At 42.9% G+C, this 17,907-nt stretch overlaps 2 protein-coding genes across 2 annotated transcripts; both read right to left on the reverse strand.

Annotated features, from left to right (window-relative positions):
* Window positions 1–298: 298 nt before the first annotated feature.
* pkd2 (polycystin 2, transient receptor potential cation channel) lies at window positions 299–9,691 on the reverse strand (the record flags this gene model as incomplete). Its single annotated transcript, NM_001136518.1, is given in 15 exon segments — window positions 299–655; window positions 2,075–2,222; window positions 2,525–2,688; window positions 2,785–2,902; window positions 3,004–3,125; window positions 4,059–4,157; window positions 4,232–4,352; window positions 4,453–4,634; window positions 4,719–4,886; window positions 4,981–5,209; window positions 5,418–5,642; window positions 5,727–5,977; window positions 6,060–6,193; window positions 7,874–7,987; window positions 8,830–9,691. Coding segments are annotated over 15 exon segments (2,706 nt in total). The 5' UTR covers window positions 9,251–9,691.
* Window positions 9,692–15,298: 5,607 nt separating this feature from the next.
* Window positions 15,299–16,276, reverse strand: LOC111948709. The gene is made up of 2 exons (XM_023962931.1): window positions 15,450–16,276; window positions 15,299–15,375 (listed from the first exon to the last, which is right to left on the reverse strand). The coding sequence occupies exons 1-2, from the start codon at window positions 16,204–16,206 to the stop codon at window positions 15,350–15,352; spliced, it is 783 nt and encodes a 260-aa protein (XP_023818699.1). The 5' UTR covers window positions 16,207–16,276; the 3' UTR covers window positions 15,299–15,349.
* Window positions 16,277–17,907: the final 1,631 nt, after the last annotated feature.

The raw sequence follows: 17,907 nt of genomic DNA on the forward strand, positions 1-17,907 counted from the left end.
CTCCAAATCGAAGTTTGTTTCACGTTACAATATGTATCATAAATCAGAATCAACCTGAATTGATGCATAGAAATGGATTAAATATGACAGAATGTGCCATGCTTGAACCTACTGCATATTAAAATGATGATACACAATAATCAGTTGGTAAGATGCGTTTGTGTTTGTGTAGAGCGTGAACACGTGGATCAAAGGTTGTACACTGGATTTAAAGCAACACTAAATGGCACAAATATGGTGTTATTTTCTGTTTTATGAATCCTTTATGTTTCATCTATGTACAAACGTTGTTTTTAATCATTAAAGAAAACCATAAAGTTGTAAAATGGAAGAACTTTGTCAGATTTAGCTACATGTTAAACATTAATGTCTGTTGAAAGAAAGTCTTCACATGTGAAACATCTGCCCTGCAACTGTTTTTGGTAGATCATTTCTCCTGATGTCTTCACACGTGGGTTCCTCCGTTAGCGCTCGTGTCGAGGCCGTCTGTGGACAGGGAGGAGGGGGGTCGGGGCCGAGGGCCGATGGGGGTGGCGGGCTGAGGGTGACTGACCTGCGAGGCCACGTCGTCCGTCTCCCAGCGCTCCAGCTCCTCCTTCACCAGCCTCTCCATCTGCTCTCTGTGGGTGTCTGCGTCCCGGCCCAAACGCTCGTCCTGTCAAACGCAGGAAGTTCACGGAGTTTACAAACGAGCAATCAGGAAACGGTAACAGGGTTGTGTATTAAAGATGCAGCAGCTCCATTTAGCAAAGAATTACTAGCATAAACATGTCTTTATTTTCCCATTTTTTGTTTTAGATGTGATCTCAAGTGTGCCCAGATGTTAGCTTTTGAATAGAATATCTGCAATGACCTTTAGTCATCAGAAGGATCCACATATCTTCCTGTTTCTATGCTGAGTCTTAATGTAAGAAGTCATATTTTTTTAAATGTCTTTAATAGAATATATTTAGGTGTATTCAGACTGGAAAACTCCTTTGGTCTGGATCGAGTTCTGAACCTTGCCTTTGGTCTGAATTCAGACTAACGTCAACCGAACTATTCTGATTCAAACTAAAGCTTAAAGAAAAGCATGTGACTGGAGATCTATTCAGTCATTGGCCAGGGATTACGAACGTAAAACCAACCAGAGAAAGAACAGGGGAAGTCCTGCGCTCTGCAGTCCTTCTTGGGATAGTTCACTAAGTCAAACTTTCTATTCTCCTGACCAGTTTTGAACGTCTCTATCAACGTCAGGTACAACCCCTTTTACTAGCTGCTTTGGTCCGGTGGAGTCATGCTGTAAGGCGGTTACTGAGGAGACGCCAGCTATCAAGTACGCTGATAAGTGTTTATGACATATAGATTATCAGGAAAACAGAAAATGTGAATCACGTTAAAAATTGTTTCAATGATTCTGCATTCATCTAACTAAATTTCAACGAGTTGCTGTGTCTCATCGACATTGTTGCTTCCTCCCTACTCTGTTTAATCCCATAATGCCCGGGTACGGTGGCCATTTTGGTCCAGTCGCTCTGAGCACGGAGCCTATTCAGACTGAGGAAACTCAGAAGGAACAGTCCAGTCTGAATACACACTAAATCACTTCTAAACGAGGTCACTCAGACAAGGAAGACAAAGACGTAGAATCTAGTCGTCTGCAAGTGGATGCATCCGAATGGAGCAGAGCAGGGGGGTTGTGCCCGCCCAGTGTATTTACTGCAAAATGTATAACGTCTTTTTTAAACAATACGTCTTCATCTGCTCTTGATTGACAATAATTTGAAAAGAGGAATACTCAGAAATGCAGTTTAAAGCTTCATTTTCTGGATATATTTTTTTCATCAGAAAAATGCTACAAACGCATGTTAAAAACACCATTTTCATCAGAGTGGGTCTTTAAATAACTACTGCATGTAAGGTGCTGTTAGTGTAATTTATGTTTGCTTTAGATTAGACTAGAAAACATGATCCAAACAGAAATGTCCACATGGTAAACAGAAATGATTATTTTCCATCCTAATCTATCTCTTTTTTGTTGTGTTTTTAAGAAAACCCAACGACTGATTGGATCATTTGCAAGGATCTGTGTCACCTCCATGACGCCATCCAGCAGCCGGACCAGCACGTCTCGTCTTTTCAGCTTGGCTCTCTCCATGCCCTCCAGCTTCACAATCACAGCGTCGATCTTGGACACGATGCTGCCGATCGAATGCTCCATTCTGTCCACGCGCCTCACAAGCCTTTGGTAGACAAAAGAAAAACGTTGCTTTTCTATTACGTCATTTAAAAACAACCAGAATAGGCTGAATTAGGACTGCTACCAGATATTTAAGCAAATAAACCTTTTATTTGAGCATTCGAATGTGCCCTAAAACATGAGTCAGTTTAGTTTTAGAGGTAAAATGACCTTAAATGATTTACATAATAAATCTCTTGTTTTTAATCACTCATTCTGTCTAATCATGCTTTATTTTCTTTATATTTTAGAAGTGATCCTGACTTGCTTCCATAAGCTAAGTCATTAGGTCCAAAGTTGGCATACACTTGAAACTCCTCATAGGAGACGCCTCCCGAACTGCTGCCACGGCGACGAGAGCTGTGACCAGAGTCCTCATCATCGTCTTCCTCTGAGTCATCTTGTGTACGAGGGAAGCTCCTCCCACTGCTGGGTCTGGTCAGTGAGTTGCGTTCCAGATCCAAGTCCTCCTAGCATATGAGTGGAAACACGCTGAGCTGTGGGTCTGCCGCCATGGCGGATTGGTACAGAGACAGATGTAAGAAGCTGCTGACTTCATCACTCACTCTCTCTTTCTCCAGGTCATCTCTCATTTGTTGGTGGTCGTGCTCCGTCAACTCCAGATCCCCGTCCTGGTCGTACTTTGCAAAGATGGCCTGAATCTCTGCTTCCGTGTGGCCCTTTCTGACTCGACAAAGGAGAAAAAAGGTTAAAAAGTTCTCCTTAGAAAGAAAAAAAACAACAGAATCAGTATCAAATGTCTGCATGCATGTAGCTTCAGTCACTCTTTGAGATCCTGAAGGAGTTCATCGTAGTTCAGCTTTCCCCCGGCTTGACGCAAACTGTCAGATATGTCGTCCACTGTCGTCTTCTTCAGTCTCAACTTGACCAAAGCTTTGGTACAGCCCTGAGGGACAGGAATTAGAAAAAATGACATTACATTCTTACTATTCCAACTTTTGTGTGTCTATCCAACAGAACATTTAGTGCAAAGTTTCATAAATAAAAACCTTTTAAAAAGTTTCATAAATAAAAACCTTTTAAAAACACCTTTTAAGTACACAGTTAAATTAAAAATAATGATAAATTCTTAATTTACTTTATAAAGCAAAATTCAAATTTTAATGTATGAAAAAAACAAAACACAAACTCTATACAGCAGGGGAAAAAAAGCAAAGTTGCATTGATATAGTTCCAAGCTAGGGTGGCCCTAAAGTCCAAATCACATCAACAAATCACTGCACATATTGGAGATCACAATTAAAAATTCAAAAAACCAAAGTCATTTCCAGAAATCAAAAGGAAATATTAAAGTATGAAAATAAATAAGGAGCCAGAAAAGGTCATTATCCAGCCATCGATATCACATGGTAAGTACCTTTCCTGTTTTTTTAAATTCTTTTTTTTAATATTTCATTTTGATAACTAGAAATTACTTTAGTCGATCAACATTTTTTGGCTTTTAATTGTATTATAACGTTCATTACTCGGGCATTTCTGAGTATTCCTCTAAAAACCTGCTCTGAGCTCCATCCCCTCCCAATCCACAAAAATGAGCGGCTTCTCGCATTGTGATGTCACAAAGTGAGGAACCGCCTCTTCCAGGAAGAGTCTGAACTGCCAGCACCCCCCCCCCCCCCAGGCTAACACAAACATGCTTTCTCTGTGGAGCTAGGTGTGATCAGCACAATGCTTTCCTTTTATATCCACAATATGCACGTCCGTCTTTGCAACAGAGTAGCATGCTGTTGGCCGTTTATCGCAAATGAAGAGCTTGGCTATGTAACGTGATGAAATTGGTGGATATTTTAAGATGAAAATGCTGCTCTCCTTCCAGTACCTTCTTGATGAAGTCGGTCATTTCCATCTCAGACCTGTGCTGGGCCATGTCCGCCTTCACCTCAGAGTACGTATCATTAATGATGGCCAGGAACATGTTCTACACAAACAGAGAGACAGTCTGACACGTGTCCAAGTTGTTCTTTCAGCACGACACACAAATGCCTTTCTCACCATGAGAATAAAGAAAATGAAGAGGACGAAGGTTATAAAGTAAATCGGTCCGAGAACTGGGTTCGCTTCTTTGATCTCGAAAAAGTCAAAGTCTCCCAAAATGATACGAAACTGGGTAAACCTGAGAACACAACAACCGCAAACATGACAAAGACTGATGGACACACAAAAATATAAACAAGAATGTTGCTGCATTTGTGTGAAAAGCTGCCCGCACTTACACGCTGCCTTGGAAAGTGCTGAAATCATTGACCTGAGTTCCAAACACCAGGTAGGCAAGCTGAGCATAAGCCAGGAAAATGATGAAGAACATGATGGCAAAACCCACGAGGTCCTTGGCACAGCGGGACATGGTGGTGGACAGCTGACTCATGGTCTTGTTGAAGTTGATGAACTTAAAAAGCTGTGGGAGTGGAGATCTATCAACCACGTATTTACCTGAAATTGAACTTGGGGAGGCTGAAACCGTATGCATCAGGATTCCTACCTTTACCCAGCAGAAAAAGACTATCACTGCAGCCATGTTGTTGAACTGGACCTGCAGGTTAGCCAGAGAATCAAAGCTGGTGTGAGAGGTGTAGTTCTCCAAGCCTTTCAGGAGGTCTCCACCCATGGCTGCTCTGGTTATGCTCATGATAATGGCAACAACACTTAACTGTAAGAAAGAAAAGGGCAAAAATGAACTAAAATCACAGGTTTAGTGTTCCTATACCTTTAAAAAAAATCACAAAGTCCAACTTGATACACACCGTCACAATGAGAACATCCAGACAATTCCACAGGTTCTTGAAATAATGCAGTCGGTGAATGTGGATTTCCAGCACTTCCTCCACCACGTAGTAGAGGACGAACAGACAGAACGCCACCTCACACACGCCAACAAAGTAGTCCCAGCTGGACACGTACTTTATCAGGCGCACTGTTTGGAACTGCCAAGAGGTCAACACTCCACCAGTAGCTGGGAACTCCACCAATAACCTGACAAAGACATAGAGAAGACTTATTTTTTTACGAACGGCAACTTCATTTGCTTATGTTTTTTTTTTGTGGCAACGATTATAAAACAAAGTCTACACTAAAACTGAGAAGACTAAACATCAAAGAAGACAGTTTTAAGTGTCTCCAGCGGATTTGAATGACTTCTGAGCGCCATAGTTGTATTGTGACAGAAACAGAAGAGTCTCACCTGGCTATACAGACAAGGTTGACGTTTCCGTTGTAGACTGAAAAGTCAAGAAAGATGGCTCTGGTGCCTCTATCCAGCCACAGGTGGTCTTTGAGAAACTGCAGTTGGAGGCCGGACTCTTCTCTGGTGCGGGACAGGTCTTGGTAGTAGCCTCCACCTCCATATTTGGACACCTGACCCCAATGAGTGCTGGCGTTCATCTTGCTTTCTGTAGTGTGCACCCAACTGCCAGAGATCAAGGAAAAGCTTTTTTTCTAATTCTTCTACTTCTTTCAAATCTCCTTTCTACTCAAAACTGAATTGCCTTACGCTGTTCCGTTTTGAGGGCCAAAGGGAGAGTTGTCCTCATTGCTGGGGGTGTATACACCGTAGCAACCTTGAACTTCATCCCTGAGATCTTCGTGGATGGAGCAGGTCTCGTTGTGGACTCTGACCTGGCGGAGTCGCGGCACCCCGAGGAGGATGTTCTCATAGTAGATGAAACTCTGGTTCCCTGGCAGGCTCTGGTTGTTGTACCACACCTCCCAATACATGCCCCCGAGGAAGGGCCCCTGAGTATACTAAAAAAAAAAAAAAAAAAGTACAGAGCTGGAGATCGACGGACGATGGATTTGAGAACATAAACAGGAGACAGATTTGCACCTTCCAGAAATCCTCCATGGTGGAGAGGCTCCTGAAAGTCTTGGGGTTTTCTGAAGACAGTGGCGCGTCGAGGAAAAGCTGAGACATGGCTTTGGTGTAATAATACATGTTGGTACTTATCATCCCATAGGTCACTGCAAAACACATTTAGGATAAGACAACTATTATTCATTGCAAGTGACAAAAAACTATAGAGTTAATCCCACAGATTAAACAGCTTCGACAGAAGAAATCCAAACTCAACATCTGACTTTGGTTCCGCCTTTTTAGCCGTGTTTTCTTTGGCCTTCTGAGTGGAAGGAGACTTCAATATAACACAGCTCAGCCCGGCATATTAGGATTTAAGAGTGACTCCCAGAAAATGGAGTCCAGCTCCAAACCTTAACCACACCATGGTTTGGTTTGAAGAAAAAACAAAAAGACTAACTCTGGATAATAGCAAGAAAGGTTTCCAGCAACAGGAGCAGTCAAATTCTGGAGAAACCTCTTCAAAGGTAACTTTAGCTCAGTGTAGGATAGGAGCAAACACAGAAATGCAATAATTTCCTATTTAACTAGTGGTTAATTTAAATTAAGCTTTTGTCCAAAATCCAGCTGTTTTAACCACAACTTTAATGGGATATCAGCATACTATAGATAAATACAATACACCCTCTTATTTAGAAGTGGTTGGGTATGCAACAAACTGAATTAATGCAACATCATACCATGCAAGGCACATAAAACAACCAAAAAGGGTGTCACTTTAAGAAAAAAAAAGCACAAGTTACACAAAGTGTCACCATTTATTTAGGATTTTAAAAAAAGTTTGGAGGATGAAGTAAAACTGAAGTGACTGGCAAATGGTGACATTATTTAAAACCACCTTAAAAAGCCACAGAGAGTGTGAAATACAACATTTTAGGGAATAGCTAAAGGCCAAAAAGGTTTTTAGCGGCTGGTTTAAAATTGAAAACAAGGAAAAGATTGTAGATTTTATTTTTTAATGTCATTTTTTTTAAATAAAGTTTCACTAACAAAGTATTCAGGATTTCAAGACAGTGAACACCAAAATGATATCACCATGAGCCAGCTTTTAGTGTCAAAGGACAGAAAAATCTTAGAATACTCAGAAGAATGTCATTGAATTTGCTAGTGATTTGATGAATGTAGATATAAAAAAATGAAAATAGCAGTTAAATGTTTGGATCAATACAAGAGTTTTTGCTGCATTGTTTTAAAAAAAAATTAAGTTACAAAATTTCATCCTGGATGTGATTAATGCAAAAAACACATTGTTTAACTCTGTTACTTAGATTTAGGTTTATTTGTCAACTCATAGACTGACAAACACAAGATATGCGTACAGTTTTTTGCTATCTTTATGGCTTTGTCGGAATTCCTTCACTACTCACTACAAAGTGCACTATATAGTGTGTTCGCCATTTTCTAGTGCTGTCCGAATCTACAATTCCAAAATCTAGTGCCCTAGAAATTTCCCAGAAATCTCTGCCAAAAACCAGTGTGCATCGATGCCCACTAAATTGGCGAAAATAGACCACAATCCATTGGGTTTGAAAAATGCATTGTTTTTAATAAACCAACAATGCATTTATCATCATAACACCGTGGATTCATAAATAGTCATCACAAAATACTCATCTCAATTAGATTTTCCTTTCGTGAAATTGATGACATCATATTCGCAGTTAAAAACAAAAAAGTAGTGAGCATGCTTTTAAAATCCAGGGCACTACATAGTCCCACACTGTATAGTTTTTTTAGTAGTTAGGGATTAGGATGGGAATTCGGACACAGCCTAAGTCTTTACTTACAGATACAAATGGTGATGAGAAACGCGATATATGTGAGCAGCTCTCTCAGTACGTTCCAGAGGTACCTTTCACGGTTGCTGTCACCGTCCTCCATCAACTCTGTCCCCCACAGAACTAAAAGAGGAGAAAAGACTGGTTGTCGTCTGTACAGTTTCAGTTCAAGAGTCACAGAACTGCAATTCATCCAGCATAGTTATTATATATAGTTATATAGTTATTCATTTATCTTTAAAATTTAAAGATCTATGGGGCGGTCGTGGTGCAGTGGTAGGGCAGTCGACCCCTGATCGGATCGAAAGATTGCAGGTTCGATGATTTGACCAAGTGTTGAAGTGTCCACAGGCAAGACACTGAACCCCACCTCGTCTCTGATGGAAGGTAGGCGCCAGTGTTCAGCAGCAGAGGTGCCATCAGTGTGAATGTGTGTGTGAATGGGACTGGGACTGTGACCACAGGGCCAAAGTGGCAAAATGTTAAATGCAATGGGCAGAGGAACAATCTGATGGATGGATGGATGGATGGATGGATGGATGGATGGATGGATGGATGGATGGATGGATGGATGGACGGACGGACGGACGGACAGTCTGATGGAAGGATGGACAGATGGATGGATGAACGGACAGCTGAATGGACGGACAATCAGATGAATGGATGGACAGGTTTTGCTCACAGAGGAATTGGTTTTTGTCGTTTTATTAAAAATTTAAATAAAGCTATATTCAAATCTGCTCAATTATACAGTAGGATCAAGTGTGTTACTGCTTAAAGTGATAATAAATGTATCGCCTGTTGCTATCCTATGGATAACTATTGTTATGCTGACATTAAGTGAGTAAAGTGACTAATGCACGTGGAAATATACCTTTAAAATAACCCTAAACGACATTCTAACTATCATGGTGGCAGCAAAGAAGCGTTTGTGTGTATAAAATTACATTTAAAATGTGCCTTACTTCTGATATTTTGAAATATCCGCTTCATACAGCCGGGATGCTCGTGTCTGTCTTGCTGCTGGCCATTCAGGGTCTGGGTGGGATACAGTCCTCCTCGGGGGATTTGAGTGCTACTGCCCGCGCGGGTGTAGCCGCCATGGCCGCTGCTGCAGCTGCTGCCGCCGGAGGCCGTGAACGCAGACCTCCTGCCGGGACTTGCTTGAGGCCAGTCTGCTTGCATGATTTCCTCCTCTGGTTCAAAGACCGGGTTATCCCGGCTCCACGCCTGTCTGGACGGCGGGGACGGCGAGCCTGCGACTCCCCCGAGGCCCGGATCTTGATGCTGGATGTTCTCCATCTCTATCCCCTCGCTGGAGTCGAGCGTGCGGGGCGGCTTGTCAGTGCCAGCCTGGCTCTGTGGTCGGACTCGGGTCGCACTCATGGTTCAGTTAGGGTTTTGACAAAGCGCAAAACATCAGGAAAAATAACCGATAACCTCCCTAAAAAGTAAAAACTGCTAAGAAAAGTTTAGAACATCTTTTTTAAAAAGTTCGTCTTAAGTTTAAAGGCCGACAAACTATTAAAGTACTAAAAGGTTGTCAAATATACAACTACAGTACAAATAATGACGAATAAAGATAAGTTAAAGCCTTCTGGAGCTCGTGCGGTAAAGATGTAATCGAGCTAATTAAATTTTTGCAGTAACTTTCGCCGTCGCCAAAGAAGCGTTAAGTTTTAACAAATACCGCCGTCTATATAAAAAATGACTCAGAAACGGTCAAGAAACGTGCTATCTGTGCTTTCTTTGAAGGTTCTCCCATAAACTGGACCACGGTACTTAACTCCTTCGTTAAAGCGAAAAAATCGGAGACAGTTGTCTTGTTATGGACCAGCCATCTTGTTCCTGCACCGTCACACCCCCCCCCCCCTTTCCCAAAAAACCCTCTTTTCTCATTTCTGCAGGACTCGGGTTACAGGAGACGCTGTAGCCTTAAAGGTCGTAAAAATACTCAGTGGAAAAAAATCCTATAATGAATTGTCTGTTTTTATGTTTGAACCCCCCCCCCCCCCCCCACACACACACACACACACACACCTTTTTTTTTTGCTTAAGCTGAGAGTAGTTTGAGTTTGTTCTTTTTTAGCTAAAAAAAATCTTATACTACAAGGTTATTGTGAATCATCTATGATTGATGTTACAAATATTAACTTCGAGAATTTTTAAAGCTATTTGATGTAAGAAAATCTGTTATATCTGGTTTAAACATGTTACATTACACATTAATGTTAAAGTTACATAATCACATGTGTGTGTGAGTGGGTGGGTGTGTGTTTGGGCATGTGGTTGCTATGACAGCGAGACATTGGTTAAAAGAAGCCCACATGTGGCTACTAAAAATCTACCCTTCTGTCCATACTAATATTTATTTGCTTTACCAAGAATATTTTTTTATGTAATGTGGACGTATACAAACTAATATATCTTTGAAGAGCATATCCTCCTCATTTGCACCAATCATCCCCATGACCTTTTGGAGCCGGTTTAGCTCGTGCTGGTTTGCAGCGCCTTCCATCCGTGAAACCAGGGTTCAAATCCGGGCTGCTCCCTGTTCCCTTCTCTACCTCTGTGCCGGTCCCAAGCCCGGTTGTTTTGAGAAGGTTGCATCAGGAAGGGCATCCGGCGTAAAACATTGCCAAGTTTACCATGCGACTTGTTCGCTGTGGCGACCCCTGATGGGAAAAGCTGAAAGAAGAAGATCCTCATGTCCTTTTAAAAGTTCCACTTCAATCATCCTTCAGTCTATTTAAGTGTTCTCAGTGGTATTTCAATTATTATTATGCCATTTTTAAGGTAAAAATTTAAAAACTGGTGTAATTTGATAATACTGGCTTAGATTTATCTGTGCTTTTCCAGACGCTCAAAGCGCTTACAATGTGTGTATTATTCATTCACTCTTCATTCATACTTGGTGATGACAGAGGCGTGGCTGCCATTCTGCACCTACGGTCCCTCTGAACCATGACCTGTGACCGGGACATTCATGAACATTCACACACCTCTTCTAGACCCTCTACTTGTCTTGCCCAAGGACACATTGACAATGACAGTTGGCTGGGGGGAGCAGGGATCAAATCGCCGACCCTTCGATCATTGGATGACCTGCTCAACCGCCTGAGTCACTGCCACCCCATTTCTAATTTTGTTTCTGCAGAGTGGCAGGAGTTCATCAGAAAATCACTTGAGTTGTGGTGTGGTGGACCGAGCAGTAGAAGGCAAGGACAGCAAACAATTTTATCAAAAATATTTAAATTTATTTTTCTAAATGTGTAAATGGGCAAAAATGGGCCCTTAAAAGAGGTCAAAGCAACAAAGTTAACTCAAGTTTTTAAATGTAACAGAGGACAACTGAACAGACAAACCAACATAATTAAACGGACCTCTCTAATTGGAAACACAAGGGAACATATATAGTGGCTGATCAAACCAACTAGACACACAAGGGGGAACTTAAAGAGACTAAGACAAACCACAGAGAACAAACTAAACTAATGCCCAACATGTGATAAATTAACATACACAATGAATGAAACTAAGGACCATCAAAATGGAAACTAAAGTAAAGAAACACAGAAAGAGTTCCTTGTCCACTGGGCGATGGTTCAGTCCAATTAGCTGCCTGCTGAATATAAGGCCTCTGCTGACTGGGATGCATTCTTGTGTCAGGCCTGACTTGATTTTCCAGCAGCAGATGGCAGCAGCAGCAACAATGGTTCCCCTTAGCACTGGTAACTCAAGCAAATCATCAAATTATAAAAAAGTAAACTGAAGCATGCTAATAAATGTTATCAAATGTGTGTGTTATGTTTGAAAAAGAAATCCAAAGGTATATGCAAAAATAAAGTGAACAGATATGTAGGGTGTGGTGCAGGATGTTACTGCCCTGATGGGGTGGCAGTGTAGGCAGCCACCACACTCCCCTCCCCTTCGGAGCCTTCATCAGGAGCACGAGAGAGATAGTCTGCGGTGATGTTGTCTCTCCCTGGGATGTAGTTCACCTTGTATCTGTAGGGCTGCATGGCGAGGTACCATCTCGTTATCCGGGCATTAGTGTCCTTCATCTTCTCCAGCCATTGCAGAGCCCTGTGGTCAGTCTCCAAGGTGAACTCTCTACCTAAGAGGTAGTATTTAAAAGAATCCATAGCCCATTTGACTGCCAGCGCCTCTTTTTCGACAATGGAGTAGTGGATTTCTCTGGGGAGTAGCTTTCGGCTGATGTAAGCCACAGGATGTCGATCGTCAGACGTGTACTGTAGAAGCACAGCTCCAATGCCTCTTTGCGATGCGTCGGTTTGCAAAATGAAAGGTTTATTAAAATCTGGACTGTGCAGTATGGGGTCCTTACTCAATGATTGCTGAATGTCTCGAAACGCTGTCACAGACTCCGTAGTCCACCTGATCTTGTTTGGACATCTTGAGCCGGTCATGTCAGTCAACGGAGCTGCACGGGCTGAAAAGCTTGGAATAAATTTGTGATAAAATCCAGCTAATCCAAGAAAAGACCTTAGCTGCTTTCTTGTCTGTGGTAGAGGGCAGGATTCAATCGCCTGTACTTTGTTGACTTGCGGTTTGATCAACCCACCTCCAATAGTGTAACCAAGGTACTCCGTTTCCCTCCGGGCAAAAGCACACTTTGCTGGATTGATGGTTAACCCCGCAGCATGCAGGCACTCCAGAACCTTCTTCAGATGTCTTAGATGTTCCTCCCAGGTGGCACTGTAAACCACAATATCATCAAGATAAGCACAAGCACAGTCCTTTAGGCCACCGAGTACCTGATCCATAAGTCGCTGAAAAGTTGCAGGGGCACCGTGCAACCCAAACGGAAGAACGGTAAACTGAAAGAGCCCCCAGGGTGTCCGGAAAGCAGTCAGTTCCTGGGACCGCTCTGTAAGGGGAACCTGCCAATAACCCTTACAAAGGTCAATAGTTGTTAAAAACTTTGCCTTTCCCAGACACTCAATGAGATTGTCAATTCTGGGGGTTGGATAGGAATCAAATTTTGACACAGAATTTAGATAGCGAAAATCTATGCAAAATCTGATGGTTCCATCCTTCTTGGGGACCAACACAACTGGATGACACCACTCGCTTTTCGAAGGCTTGATGATCCCGAGGGACAGCATGTGATCAACCTCTTCCTTTAGCGGACCCAGTAGACGCTCTGGTACTCTGTAACTCATGCGCCTAACTGTAGCCTGCTCCTTTAGCACAATGTCATGGTGCACCAAGTTTGTGCATCCTGGATATTCCTGGAAGACCCTGGAATCAATCAATGCTTTCACCTGAGCTTGTTGGTTTTCAGAAAGATGGTTTAAATCCAAGGTGGTGGGCATTGATGATGGCAGAAATTCATCCACTTCGTCCTCCTCACTGACATCTCTGATCAGCAGTCCCATGGCATCGTCTGCAGTCCTGGAAACCCATTCTTTGAGAAGGTTAACGTGCAATACACGACTGGACTGTTTGTGACCTGGGGTGGAAACCTGATATGTTGTAGCCCCAAGTTTCTTTTGGACCACAAAGGGGCCTTGCCATTTGGCTAGCAACTTACTGTCACTTGTGGGTAGCATTACTAGGACTTTTTGACCTGGCAGGAAACTTCTCTGGCGTGCTTTTTGATCATACCAGCTCTTCTGGCGTCTCTGTGCATCAGCCATGTGGGCCTGTGCTAACTCGCTCATCCTCTGCAGCTTTTCTCTCATTTGAATAACATACTGAATGGCATTAACAGGTTCTTCTCTGCCCTGCTCTCCTTCCCAGGTTTCTCTTAAGAGGGTCAGGGGTCCCCTTACTTCATGTCCATAAAGTAATTCAAAGGGGGAGAACCCTGTTGAAGCCTGGGGTACCTCTCTGTAGGCGAAGAGGAGATAAGGCAGCCACTGATCCCAATCAGACCCGGTTTCATTGACGAACTTACGAAGCATTTGCTTAAGCGTCTGATTAAAGCGTTCAGTCAACCCGTCCGTCTGTGGATGATAAGGAGTGGTCCGCAGATTCCTCACACCCAGGAGCTGATAAACCTGCTTAAGCAAGTTCGACATGAAGTTAGTACCTCGGTCTGTCAAAATTTCTCGGGGGAAACCCACTCTGGAGAAGAACTGAACCAGAGAGAATGCCACAGCTTTTGCTTTCACACATTTCAGTGGAAACACCTCTGGGTACTTTGTGGCATAATCGGTGATGACTAGCATGTAGCGGTTTCCAGCTTTACTTTTCTCCACTGGTCCCACTACATCCATGCCAAGGCGTTCAAACGGAGTGCCAATAATTGGGAGAGGCTGGAGTGGAGCTTTGGTGGTACATTTCAGTGAGGTTTTCTGGCACTGAGGGCAACTCTGACAGTAATGTTGGATGTCTGTACGTAAGCCAGGCCAGTAGAAGTGTTTCATCACACGTGCAGTTGTTTTTTGCTTCCCTAGGTGGCCAGCCCAAGGTATGGTGTGGCCTAGGCTGAGTACTACATCTCGAACCAACAGAGGAACCACCAGTTGCTTCACTTTACCTTGCTGGTGATAAAGAACTCCATTCTCCACCAGATACTCCCTCTTCGACTCCTCAGCCATTTCTGCTGCTTTTACAAAACAAGACGACAAAGTTGGATCATTTTGTTGCATTTCAACAATGTTAGATGGCAACTTGAACCCTAAACCCACTTCTGGAGTTGCTTCAACGGGCGGATCTACCATAGTGCGTTTAAATTTCTCTTGCCTTTTCTGACTACGCGTTTTGCGAGACTTCCCGGGTTTTGTCTCAAGCTCAGCATCATAGAAAGGTAAAGCGCAGAGAAGTGGCAGATTCGCATCTGTATTTTTAGCTTGAGCTCTCGTAACCGCAACAGCACTTCCTCTTGTGTCCAACAGGTCATAAAGAACTGGCAGGTCATGACCCAAAACAACTGGGAAAGGAAGGTCATCAACAACTCCTACTTTCAGAAGATACATCTGTCCTTGAATTTCCAAGTAGAGATCAGCAGTAGGATAAAGTCTTTTATCACCATGTACACAGCAGATGGAAACTGTCTCTTGAGTGGAAACAAGGTTGACTGGTACATGTTGTCGATGAATTAAAGTCTGTGTACTGCCAGTGTCAATCAGTGCATTGCAACATTTCCCATTCACTTTAACAGTGGTCATTTTAATAGGCTGGTTAGCTCGACTTTCCAAAGCATGGCTCTGATATGGAACAAAACACATCTGAGTGAGCTTTGCTGAATTTCTTGGGCAAAGGGGTTTAATATGTCCTTCCTGCCCACACAAATAGCAGATTGGTGGTTTATTGGAAGATTTTGCTGGTTTACTCATCTGATCATCCTGCACAGGCATTCTCGGTGTTCCTGGAGCCAGTCTGTGGTGGTGGTGTTGTGGGGCTGTTGGCCTGCGTGAGTCTTTTATACCCTTCCATTGCAGGTTGCTCCATGGTACATTTTTCTTGCGAGCAGCCACAAACACCTCTGCCAGTGTTGCGGCTTCAGCTGCTGATTTAGGCCCATGTTCTTTTATCCAGACCTGAAGCTCAGGAGACATCATTCTTAAGTATTGTTCCATAATGATTATCTCACCAATTTCTTTTACCGTTTTACCTCTGGGTTGAATCCACTTATCATAGAGTTCTTTGAGACGGGCATAAAGCTCCTTGGGACTTTCGTCGGGGCCCACTTCCAAGGAACGAAATCTCTGTCGGTAAGACTCAGGGCTGATGTCATATTTATGCAAGATTGCAGTTTTAACTTTTTCATAGTTCAAAGAATCATCGACATCCATGTTAACATAGGCACTTCTGGCCTTACCAGTGAGCAGTGGGATGAGGCGGAAAACCCAGTCTGACTCCACCCACTTGCACGCTGTTGCTATGCGTTCAAAAGTTATTAGGAAATGTTCAATGTCATCGTTTTCTGTTAGCTTTTCTAACCTGGGATCCATAGAGAAGCGAGGGTGAGTGGTTACTTGCTGTGCCCCTGCTGTCTGATGTACGGCCTCTGGCAGGCGATCATCTGAACCAGACTCCTCTGTTGGATCAGGGGCTGATGAGGTGTAATCAGGAACAGGTGACGTCCGGGCCTGCACCTCCATCTGCAAAAGTTGGAACTGATGCTGCAGGCCTTTTAGCCTGTGTTCCTGCTGCTTTGCTTCCTCCTGGAGTCTCATTTCTCTGGCTTCCTGTTGTCCCATGAAGGCCTGGAGAATACTAGTGAGATGTTGTAATGTTGGCTCTTCACCCTCAGTACCTGTACCAGCTCCTGAAGCTCCAGCCTCCTCCTCTTCTCCATTGTCCATGTTGGCAGTGCTGTAGTCCTTATGTTCAATGCGTGTTCTTGTAGTCCTTCCTCCTCGTTGCATGGCTCACAAAAAAAAAAAAATTTCAGGGGATTGCCAGGGGGGGGAAGAGGAAAAAAAAAAACTGTCCTTAAACTGCTGATCCCACTTCTGACACCATTATGTGGTGGACCGAGCAGTAGAAGGCAAGGACAGCAAACAATTTTATCAAAAATATTTAAATTTATTTTTCTAAATGTGTAAATGGGCAAAAATGGGCCCTTAAAAGAGGTCAAAGCAACAAAGTTAACTCAAGTTTTTAAATGTAACAGAGGACAACTGAACAGACAAACCAACATAATTAAACGGACCTCTCTAATTGGAAACACAAGGGAACATATATAGTGGCTGATCAAACCAACTAGACACACAAGGGGGAACTTAAAGAGACTAAGACAAACCACAGAGAACAAACTAAACTAATGCCCAACATGTGATAAATTAACATACACAATGAATGAAACTAAGGACCATCAAAATGGAAACTAAAGTAAAGAAACACAGAAAGAGTTCCTTGTCCACTGGGCGATGGTTCAGTCCAATTAGCTGCCTGCTGAATATAAGGCCTCTGCTGACTGGGATGCATTCTTGTGTCAGGCCTGACTTGATTTTCCAGCAGCAGATGGCAGCAGCAGCAACAATGGTTCCCCTTAGCACTGGTAACTCAAGCAAATCATCAAATTATAAAAAAGTAAACTGAAGCATGCTAATAAATGTTATCAAATGTGTGTGTTATGTTTGAAAAAGAAATCCAAAGGTATATGCAAAAATAAAGTGAACAGATATGTAGGGTGTGGTGCAGGATGTTACTGCCCTGATGGGGTGGCAGTGTAGGCAGCCACTTCACATGTGGGTTGGACCAATGACAAATGTGTATGTATGTATATATCCTATATACACTTGTTGTTGTTTCTCTTTCGGCTTTTCCCATCAGGGGTCGCCACAGCAAACGAGTCGCATGGTAAACTTGGCAATGTTTTACGCCGGATGCCCTTCCTGACGCAACCCTCTCAAAATAACCGGGCTTGGGACCGGCACAGAAGCAGAGAAGGGATATATCCTATATACAGTAAGCGAGGGAAATAAGCATTTGAACACCTTGTAATTTTTCAAGTTCTCCCACTTAGAAATCATGGAGGGTTCTGATATTTTCATGTAAATTGCATGTCCATTGTTGGAGACACAAAAAAATCTGGAAATTACACTGCATCACTTCTCAAAAAATAATGTATTTTTATGCTTCTGCTGCAAATAAATATCTGAACACCTGTCCATCAGCTAGAATTCTGACCCACAAAGACCTGTTAGTCCGTCTTTGAATAGTCCACCTCCACTCCACTTGTTATCCTAAATTGGAGGCACCTGTTTGAGGTGATTAGCTGCATAAAGGCACCTGTCGACCCCACACAATAAGACTCTAACTACTAACGTGGCCAAGACCAAAGAGCTATCCAAAGACACCAGAGAAACAATTATAGACCTCCACAAGGCTGAAAAGGGCTTTAGGGCAATTGGCAAGCTGATTGGTGTGAAAGATTCACCGTTGGAGCAATTATTAGAAAATGGAGGAAGCTAAACATGTCATCAACCCTCAGACTGGGGCTCCAAGTACAATCTCACCTCGTGGGGTCTTAGTGATCCTAAGAAAAGAGAGGACACAGCCCACAACTACATGGGAAGAGCTGTTTGACCTCTTCCTCCTCCACTTTCATCAAATCAAACTTT

This window comes from Oryzias latipes, chromosome 1 (assembly GCF_002234675.1).
Source record: "Oryzias latipes chromosome 1, ASM223467v1".
NCBI classification, from domain to species: Eukaryota; Metazoa; Chordata; class Actinopteri; order Beloniformes; family Adrianichthyidae; genus Oryzias; species Oryzias latipes.

Excerpts from the sequence above, each read along its gene's own strand:
- LOC111948709 (XM_023962931.1), bottom strand. The coding sequence starts at position 16,206 with ATGCAACGAGGAGGAAGGACTACAAGAACACGCATTGAACATAAGGAC. Across the intron at positions 15,376-15,449 it reads TAAGTGGATTCAACCCAGAG|GTCTGGATAAAAGAACATGG; the intron begins GTAAAACGGTAA and ends CCTGAGCTTCAG.